The sequence below is a fragment of the Perna viridis genome, chromosome 11, assembly GCF_037379345.1.
Source record: "Perna viridis isolate PV_CMFRI_1.1 ecotype Kerala chromosome 11, ASM3737934v1, whole genome shotgun sequence".
Lineage (NCBI taxonomy): Eukaryota > Metazoa > Mollusca > Bivalvia > Mytilida > Mytilidae > Perna > Perna viridis.
Window position 1 is genome coordinate 16,375,433 of NC_142455.1, and position 11,116 is coordinate 16,386,548.

Below are 11,116 nucleotides of genomic sequence, written 5' to 3' on the forward strand. Positions count from 1 at the left end.
ATCAATGTGTGGCCATAATACGTGATACAATGAAAGAAAATTAAAATGAAATATTCATTTTTCACTTAATATCTCGTTACTCCTGTGTTTAATCAATACGTAAATCTTGTAGTTCCTAGGCACTAGACATTTTCAAGAATTGCTATCAAAATTGACGGACGGAAAATCGCATAAAACAATTTCTTTGCCATGAATTATTCATCCGAGTAAAATAGTCTGACATTACGAGAAAGGGATGTTTTATTGTATTAGAGCGTCTACTCCGTAAACATATGTTACGGTCAGCCCACTGAAGAAACATTAAATTCACATTACGTTTTACAATCGAAATATTTTAAGCCATTGTTTTCTTGATACTACCTTCCAACTAATAACAATGTATAAATAAAAAGATTAAGGGCGAATTGAGTTCAGTACGCAGTTAATACATAGCAATGTTGATATAGGCTGATGCATCCCTCTAGTACTGATTGCATCGTAATCATCTCAGATGCACGTTTGTTGACAAAGTATACGAGACTCAGGATGTTTTCATTTCAGCAAAACTGCTTGTAATATCATTATCTTAACGAACCGCGCACCTGCTGCATCGAACGTTCGTGTTTTATTATTTTATGTAGTGTTTGCGTTGTTAATAATGAATAAGACAATTTGTATTTCATACGTTAGTGTTATAAAGAAGTTAATACATATTGACACAATAATACATGTAACTTATTAAATCAGGTCGAATATGGAATACAAAAAAAAATGTTTTCTACATTCTTCATTATGTTGTTTTAAGACACTGACACTAGTGATATTGTGATTTGACTCATCAGGCATCATTTTAAAAGAATATCTCTATTGGAGTATAGTAAAACCTTTTTGAAAACATTGGAGTATACATCAAATAATGGTTGGATAAATCGTGTTGTTTTGAGAGAAAATCGATGCACGGAAACTTAGCTTGACTGACAATTTACAGAGCGAATTAATCCAGTATGTTCCAATTCTGTACTACAATCAATGGTGAAAAAGCGATATATATACAATGACAATGTATACTAAATAGTTCACAGTTGTATTGTTAGAGTTAGTTGAATAATCGGATAATTGTATAACCTCCAATCGTAGCTACCAACGAAATGGACTAATTCAGCTTAATTAATTAACATTATTGATATTTCTAAGCAAACTTTGTGACATCAATCATTGTGACAAGTTCATCTTCATCCTATAAGTGCGGATTTTTGATGGAACTATCAAGAATACATTATTGTAAAATTACATTCTAATTTATAGAGGATGTTGGTATATGGACAGGTTTTCTAAAGGTAACTTTTCAACGATTGGTTTCATCAACCTAACATCAGCTGTTGTTCATATTTATAACCGAAACTGCATTGAACTATGATTAATCCTTTGTTATGAATATTCGTTCCATTAACGGATTAAACATCAAAGTGTGAGTATATTATTTATGCGATATTATTTTAGACTTTGTTAATGACGTGGTTCATGAGAGAATCTATATAGGGAATGTACTAGACAGATCAGGTTCCAATCTTATAAAATACTTACAATAACATGTTATTAATTATTTTTTTCATGTTTGAAAGTGTGAAATGATATTGGAAGAGAAAATTCCAATGGCTTCAACGGAAAAATCACCAATTTACATTAATGCTGTCGAAGTATCGTCAACTAGTACATCTTCAGTGGGAATACTGTGGAATATCAATCCAGATACACAGTCAAACGTGCTGGGTTACCGTGTTCATTACCAGAAAATCGCCAGTTCATATATACAATATGGCCCTCACTTGTCTCCTACCGTGTTTTCATATACAATTGACAATCTGGTTGCAGATACATATTACAGAATTTGTCTTATGATGTTACGTAATGATACTGCAACAATTCAGAAATGTGTTGATGCTTCAACAAGGAGTTGGCACATTCCTGTTTCTATAGGAAGTAGCATAGGGGCTGTTCTGGCCCTTTCAATGATTGTTCTTGTTATACTATTGTTAAGGTGGCCTTCAACAGTACAGTGGAGAAGGAAGCAACGCTCACAAAAGTATGATAGTATGTCGTCTCATTTTAACGATGATTTATATGACTTTAGTGAAAGTGTAACAATAACCGCTGGCCATGATGAAATGTTTTCAGATCAAAGTGAAGGTTATATTTTAGAAATCCCACTCCACTATCATCATGATAAGCAGTGTAATGGCAATACAAATTACATACTTCATACAGTGAGTCCACGCAAAGATTCAATTTGTTCTGCACAAAAACATTCCGGAAATTATCACATACACTGTCCTCATTCAGGCCATTCACCAGGATGCCCTAATGCAAGTGTTGCTACCTATAGTAATGAGGAATCTGAAATTCATCAGGATCTTAACCACAATCATCATCACCATCGAAATCGCCATAGCCATAGTGGTGCAGTGATTTTGCATACAAATAATGACGGAGGGTCGGAAGGAGACGAACAATGCCTCCCTCATGCAAATACAGAACCTATTTTAACCTCTACTGAGTTTTATGAATTTGAAATGCAAGACATGCAGGAAGTAAGTAACATGCCAGAACCAGAAGTCAAACGAAAATATTTGGAAACTTCGATCGATGACGATTTTGTGTGATATTGTCGACCCTACTTTTATCTACTTTTATTATTGTGTGATACTTTCTATATGCTCAATGATCTACATAACAAATGTAACGTAATGACAATTGCTTTACAGGTTAAATTTCTTCTAATATTTGTTACTTATTTATTATATTTATCTAACTCAAAATGTCTCCTCTTCTTTTTATTGAGTTACATAATAGTCAATATGCAACACATATACAAAATGCTTTCTTCCATTTATTTTCTAACTGTAGCGGTAATTTTGGTCTACATATTTCCTCCGACTAAAAATATATAATGTGAGATATCGTTTATATAAAACAATATTGGGAATATAATGTATTTTCACAGTGTCATCAATTCCTTTCAGTCAGTCCTCCAATACAAAAATACTTATATACAAATGGAGTTCATTTAAAAAATATATAGTTATCTTAGAATGTCATTTAAAATGTGTCCATGCAAAAACCAAGTAGTAGGCTGTATATGGCAAATTCAGGTTTCAGAAAATGTTCATCCATTTCATATCAAAAATACATCCTTTATTAAAGTTGAATGATGGTATTTGATTAACTCAAATTGTTAAAGAGAAAAAAATACTAAGAAAGTATTGAAATTAATAGATAAAGGAGATAACTTTTTATCTTTGTGCAAAAGTTGGTGCCTTTGTAAGAGAATTTTAAAATATTTTGACGGGTCTTCTCATAAAATGCAAGAATATTCCAAAGTTGGGAAAAAGTGAAAGATTTTATGCTACGTTATCCGATTGTCAAAGAACGTACATTTGGTATTATTTGTATAATGCCAGAGAATTTCGAAAGGCTTGTCTGCAGTGGTTTGTAAGAGAGGAAAGGAACGTCTGCTGCTGCGTGGAGCTTGAGTCAAACTATGATCGTTATAAATATTGTACTCGGAAATATTGTTTATACCACAGTAAGACACTGAAAGGCGGGATTAAGTTACAGTACTTGTATGGGATATGTTATATGGGGGTATGAGGGATGGGGATGGAGTATGGGGGGTGCGGGTTATAAATGGGGAGGGTGGGGAAATAAGTTCTAAAATACAAGTATTTAGTGATATGAGAAAAAAAATGAAAGTAATAGCTTAAATATTAAATAATTTAGAAATATAAATTCAATTTGATAATGTAAATATTTGATAAGAAATACGCAATGGAGTTCTATGGGGAATGGGGAAGTCTCAATAGAGGATGTGGATGGGGACAATGAGAAATGGTATATGGTGTAAGTGGTAAATTAATATCATTCAAGAAGGTGCACACAAAAGATTAAATCTATTTCAGTTTTATAGTTATGATTAATTTTGTCAATTCGTTATCGTAGTTTGCGTGTTTAAATCCACTCCTTCTGTTAAATTACTGATCTAAGTGACGGCACCGCAGCGAACTTCCCAATGTAGCCATATTATATCTGGTTTTATCGATGTAGGCAGTCCTTAAACAATAATTAGGATGTCAAAGAGTAGACAATATTATTTAAACATTTCTCAAATATTAGAATACGGGAAGTAAATAGAACATTTAGAATATGGTTTAGAATGTTCAAAAGCTTCTATACGCGTTATGTACACGATCGTGGTCTTTTGTAACAGTAGTTACTGTTTAAAGCTTCATTTATGTTGGCGTTGTTTCTTTCGTTCGCTTGACATAAAAAATCATATGTCTCTTACAAAAGGCTTCATGTGATCGAATGATTAATATGTTTCTAAATTGCATGGTGTCTTCAGAAGACAACAGTCAAGCTGAACAAAGTACGTTTTTTGCCTGAAAAATAATAAATCAGAAAATGTGTATCTCTGGTTTTAATCAACCGTGCTTTAATATTCTCTCAGTGTGACTTATAATTACTCATCAACGTTTTTGATTATGAAAACATAAAGCAGATCTTAGAGGCAGATTCCATGGGGCATATCAGCATCAGCTTATAATGTGTGCACTAAAGTAAGTACAGTCTTATAATCTTAAGATAAAACAATTAAAGAGATGTAGTGATAACGCTAGTATAAATCACGATGAGCAGGATATAATGATAGGTAATTTGACTTTTGTAGCATGCAAAATATATACAGATATTTGACACGTCAGTCTCGGTTTAAATAATTTGTTAAATTTTAGTTGTTAAAATAAATAAAGCAAACAAACTGTTGAAAAACAGATAACAAACTAGATAATTATCCGACACAAACAAAGTTTACGAAATAAAAAAATAAACGTAACCTGTTATATAACAGTGTATTGTTTTTATTATTATTAATAATAATAAACCCAACAATTTTATAAACAGTAACACGTAAGAGCCATCCTTTTGAAAAGGAAAATACTAAAATAAAATTTACACAGTACTAAAGAAGGTGCAAATTTTCACAGAGTAACCATCTGTGTCTCTTTTATTTACTAAATGAATTTTCAAATAGAATAGTAAAACATTGACTTAAGATCGATGGAGTAAAATTTGTCTGGATATAATCAGAATTGGCATTTTGAAATGATCATGAGTCCATCGTAACCTTACCGATAACCGATACATAACGTTCATTTGTACAGTCAATATGTAATGTACTGGATAAAGATTGTTAATAATGACATGGACAAATATCATTAATAATTAAAACTTCTATTTTGAGAATCATAATATATAGAAAACAATTATAAAAGCTACCTATGTTCAATCGACCTTAAAACAAAACAGAAACTCCACCTAATTGAGAACAATATATAGTACATGTTTTCATAGAGTACGGTAAATTTATAGGTCAGTCTTGTGTTTATTTAGTAATAATTCCAATCTAATTAGCATATGCTTTTTTTGTACATTATGATTGGTTGTTCAATTTTGCGACCTCAGTGATGACAGGTTTTACAACTGTAAATTCCATGTACATATCGTTAACATCCGTCGCTTCGACAAAAGATAGAGCCTATTAAAGGCTTAAAACGGTATTATCGACTTAATGCCATTCATATTTAGAACTGTATATTCAAAACAACACTTTTTGAAAGAATACAGTTGTAAATAACCCGTAATACTTGGGTATTGAAATGGACAACCACGTCATCCATCTGTCGGTTAAATGCCGCCATTTGCAATGTCAATTTCGGATGTCAGTTTCACTGAGTGAGAGCCTACAAGAAAAAACATGTATATTGATATACTTCTGAACGTAAGGGATTGGCATTATAAGAATTAAACATTGTTTTTCCAGAATTTATTTTATTTGTTTTGTGAACGAATGGTCCGACTTTACACAACAATAGATTCTGGAAAACAGTGTTTAATCCGTATATAACGTGTGACATTTCATCCATTCAACAATGGAATTAAGTTATACCCCAAGGTAAAAATACAGTTTATATGCTTGATGTATGTCATAAAGGTCGTCCCTTTTGGGAAGAAATTTTTCACGAACTTAAAACATGTGGTAATATTGATGAATAATGGGTTGTATAGCATTTTTTATCTAACATATTAAAAACGATACAAGTGTGATTTTATCGTGTATTTCAGAAATCTTATAAACAAAGCTGGTCAAAAGAGATGCTAGGGGTAAAAAGTTAGAATATGTTTACATAGTTTTTAAAAAATGTCTCCTAACCTTGACGATTTTGAAAGCTTCTGCACTAAAGGCATATAACTTATATAAGCCAATTTCTGAGCCATCCATTGTCGATTCAAAACAAACCTTATACTTTGTGATATACATGTGGTATATGCATAACATTGTAAGAGGAGATTCAGCGGGGATAAAATTTACCCTATGCCACTCATATCATCGGATCTGTCTGATTTTTACATGGACATCCCTTAAAATATAATGACATATGAAAATGCAAACAAATCGAATAATACTTTTTACATAGTTTGTATCTATGTCATGATGAAGCTTGTTTCTAACTATTGAGTCATCAATGTAATATGCAGCAGTTTGTGTGCAATGTGAGTGATGCAATTTATACGAAATGCAGACGGATCATGTTTATGTTTATTGTAAAGAAAACTATTCATTTTTGTGACTTTGTACACAAGCATAAAAGAGAAATGACAGCTTTAAATGTTTGGTAAAATATGTTTATAAAACGGAAACCAGAGCATGTTATCGTCTGTTTTTTTTTATATTAATAAGTGTAATTAACCTTATACCCTGTTCACCTACGTTTCATCTACTAATTTTACACAATATTGTTAGTTAAACTACAACGGAGCACACGGGCTATGTTTCTAAAGAAAACAGAAACTCAACTCAAACCTAAAAGGTAGTACCTGCGAATAATAATGATATTTCAGAAGTCCAGGCGCAAATAAGAGATGGAAAATATATCAAACAGTAGGGAATTAATTACTGCAACAATAAAATAAAAAGAAGTACAATAAAACCTAATTTCATGTCATTGAAATATAGTTAGAAGATTAATGTTTCTGTTTGTTCATTAAGTTCCATATCGTGAATATTTTTGATATACATAAATTCTATAATAAATTGTCCATTGACTGAAATGTCACACTGCATTTCATAAAGGTTTCATATATCATAGGAGATATAAAAACAATGATATTAAAAATGAAATTTGGTATAGGATTTTAAAGAGTAATCAAGGGAACCAAGGTTATAGCGGTAATCAAAAGAATATAATCCAGGGACAAAGACCAGATATAGAGAACAGACATACACAACAAAGAACACAAAGTAACTAAAATCATACATACAAAGTAACAAAAGTAAATGAGCAACTCGGACTCCACTAAAAACTGGGAGCATGGACCAGGTGCATCGGTAGGATAAGTGTCCTAAAAAGACGAACTAGAGAATTCGGATGGCCTTCAATTAAGCCTTAGTATTGATTAACCTATAGCTTAAAACTTTTGAAAATCTGCTTTTGTTCTCGCACGTATATGCAAAAGTAATACAAATAGAGGATTACCATCTCAAATATTAACATCCTTTTTTTATTTTCATTTTTAAAGAACAGAACCTTACTTTAATGGAGCGGAGTAAATGATTGACTCCGGACTTTAGAATCACTAGTGTGGACATTTTTCTGGTTAATTTAGAATTGAAGCTTTAATTTGCCATTATTTTTTATTGACATCTAAAATGTTACAAAAGTTATTACATCTTTCTTGTTGAATACGTTTCTGCTACCTAAAGTCTTGACAAAATATGTTTAGAGATTCTTCTAAACTAATAAACATTAAGGGCCGTATTCATAAAGGAGGTTTAAAGTAAACTTAGCTTAATTTAAGCCTTAATTGAGTTTAGTTACACCTAGATGTGGCGTTCGCCGCGAAAAGTTCATTCTTAATATAACATTTTACCAGTTTAAACCAACCCTGGTCTAAGTTTAAACGAGACATACAGGTTAAAGTACCCAGGCGTGATCACAATCCTCCCCCTTTAAATGTGGCTGCTGTGGAAAAAAATATTACACAATTAAACACACCTAAAATTCAGTTCAAAAAGGTCTAAGTCCTTTCTAAGAATGGAAATAAAGAAACTAAGAATAAATTACATAAATGTACGAAGTAAGGACTACTAGCAGTCAACTGACACGCTATATCCAGACCAGTTTAAACCTACAATACAAAACAAATGTCCACATTGTATGTAAAATCAATCGCGGTTCTTCCCATACGGGGTTGAAAACCACGAAACATCATGAGTGATACAATATGGATAAAACCCATGTCATGCCAAAAATTGCTTTTTAAATATAGCGTTTAATTTCTATGTAAAGACCATATGAGCGAATCAATGTAAATACCGGGAAAAAAAAGCTTTCGTTAACGATTTGACAACAATATCATTACTATATCCCTTACAAATGACCCTATTCAACGGTTATGTAATTTTTTTGGGCGAGTACCATGCTTTTCTTGCTTTGTACATAATATTACTGTAAAACAGAGGGATGAGAGATATCCGCAAGTATTAATCATTTAGTTAAACTCACTCGTCCGATTTCCTTGAATGCCATCAATATTTGCGTAACAGATTCCTGAATCAGGGGTAAGATGAAATGCGTCTCAAAAGGTATCTTATCAAATTCTTTTTTAGATAAAAATACTCAATGATTTACCTTATATGACGCAATAGCATGCAAATGCTTTATTATCACCACGGTCTATTCACGCCGCAATGTAAGAGAGAGATTTAGCACGCTTTGAAACCCAAATTTAATGAACCATTTGAATGCCTGTACCAAGTCAGGGTATCTAAAACTTGATATCAACAATGTTTTACACTAAGTCAGACAAATTTATTTTTATCTATGTGTTACGAAGCAGCGAACTTCAATAACAGCAATTATCGTGAGACCATACACACAGCTCGAGCTGAGGTAGTAAAATACAGTTAAGTCATTTCTGAAAATTTGGTCTCATTTTGGTGAAATAAAGCTGTTTTAAGGCAATCCGCACTAGAAATTTCTAGTGTTTTGTCATAAAAAAGTGCATATTTTTTTTAAATCCTTGGTGTGTAGAGGTTCAAGTCATTTATAAGTAATTTAGTGATTATTCTTATATAATCCAGTAGCCATGGTAACATACTGAAAACAATATTACTGAGTTTTAGTACCATTCAGGGGTGCCTTTCCAAAATTAACAGTCAAATACTATGTTTTATAAAATATCAGGCACTAAGACACTACTACAGGTTGAAAGCATACATGGAGTAGATGGAAAAAAGGTAAAAATAATAAGACCCTTTTCGATTCATTCTCTCACAATTTTAGTCCCAAACGTTCGTGCGAAATAAGGTATTTTGAACATCAGAGAGAATCTAATACGGTAGGGGACTGAAACGTTCCGGATACCATTCTTCATTTAAATTACACCTGTTTCCCATAACATTTATTATATCTGTCTACGTATAAATGATTATCTACATTTAAACAATATATCCACTAAATTTCAACTTTTAATTTTAAGTTTTACAATATTTGACGGGGGTAACTTGGTGTGGGAAACAGTGCGCCTTAATGTAACTGTACAGTAAACCCTGACATTTACATCGCATTCTGTGTATGTATTCCTTGACATGAAAGACATGAAACGGTCTTCTAATTGAATAATCATATCTGCTGTGCGTTTGAAGATAGATGCATCATGTTAAAATTCGAACCTTGCGGAACATTTTATAAAAACTTTAATTTTAGTGATCCTTTCGTGGGCAAGGATAAATTTCAAAGTTAAAACTTTCAAATTGAACGATATGCATTAGATGACTTGTTATTAAGTTTCAAACGGGATGGGTAGCCTGTCCTAATGGACAAGCAGATGCTTTGTCACGGATAGAAGAATCATAATCTTACTCTTCGGACAAGATAATTGTTTATGTACGTTATAATATCGAATGTACAACGTTTGAAATTTTCGACACAGCCTTTAAATCTTAAAGTTGATATTTAGTTTGTAAAAATAAGATAGATAACAGCGTCCTAACTGACTTACTTCATGAATGTTAATGTTAACTTAAAAAAGAACTTTAAGAAAAGTTATGAATTAACGTATACTGGTATTTTTTTTACATATACAATGCTGTCCAAAGTGAAAGTTTGATTCTTATATAGAAAATTCCCATGGCCTATTTCTGAAAATCACAATTCTCTTAATATTCGATCAGCATTGTTATTTTTTATTACAGAAATATCAACAATGCATATTGCAAAAGCTTAGTTTGGAGTCTACATGTCTTTACATATTATTTGGCCATTGAACCCTATAGCGGTACGAGTTTGAATCCTCCGGTGGGAACGACTGAAAATTTACTTTGCAAATTTGCAGGTTCTAACATCGTTGGGAATTTTTCAGACCCTTCCATGCTTATGCTATCTTCCCTGTATCAATTTGATCCGATGGAGCAATGTAGTGAATAGAGTCGTCATATTCTAAGACATATATATAATATTGATTTGTTGTAACATATGGCGATAGTTTGATCCTCTATCTTATATAACAACATCTCGATGAGCTGTCTCGTACAACCATACGTCGTGTACTAAGTTACAACCCTAGATTTATACTACGAGAAGGAACTACCCGGCCAGTGGCCGCGATATGTTTATATAGCCTAGCTGGTCGAGTGATCTAGGGCGCTGGACTTTGTGCAGGTGATGTTGGCTTTGATGTCACAGCGGTACGAGTTCGAATCCCGCGATGGGAACGATTGAAAATTTGCTTTGCCAATTTGACAGTTCTAACATCGTTGGGAATTTTTCAGACCCTTCTATACTTACATTATCTTCCCTGTATCAATTTGATCCGACGGAGAAGTGTAGCGAATAAAGTCGTCACATACTGAGACGTTATATATTTATATAACGTCTCAGAATTTATTCACTTCATTGCTCCATCGGAAACATAACAAACGTTGTCTTGAAGGGTCGACGTACATTTGCATTAGTATATCGCAATTTATTGAACACAGTTTTGTTTTTAAAACTGTTGTCGCAAAGATAAATTACGCAGTTGC

General features: G+C 32.5%; 1 protein-coding gene across 1 annotated transcript; it reads left to right on the top strand.

Moving 5' to 3' along the window:
• Positions 1-468: 468 nt before the first annotated feature.
• On the top strand, positions 469-2,795 carry LOC148603132 (uncharacterized). The gene is made up of 2 exons (XM_088551523.1): positions 469-1,447; positions 1,602-2,795. The coding sequence occupies exon 2, from the start codon at positions 1,608-1,610 to the stop codon at positions 2,637-2,639; it is 1,032 nt and encodes a 343-aa protein (XP_088407649.1). The 5' UTR covers positions 469-1,447; positions 1,602-1,607; the 3' UTR covers positions 2,640-2,795.
• The last annotated feature ends 8,321 nt before the right edge of the window (positions 2,796-11,116 follow it).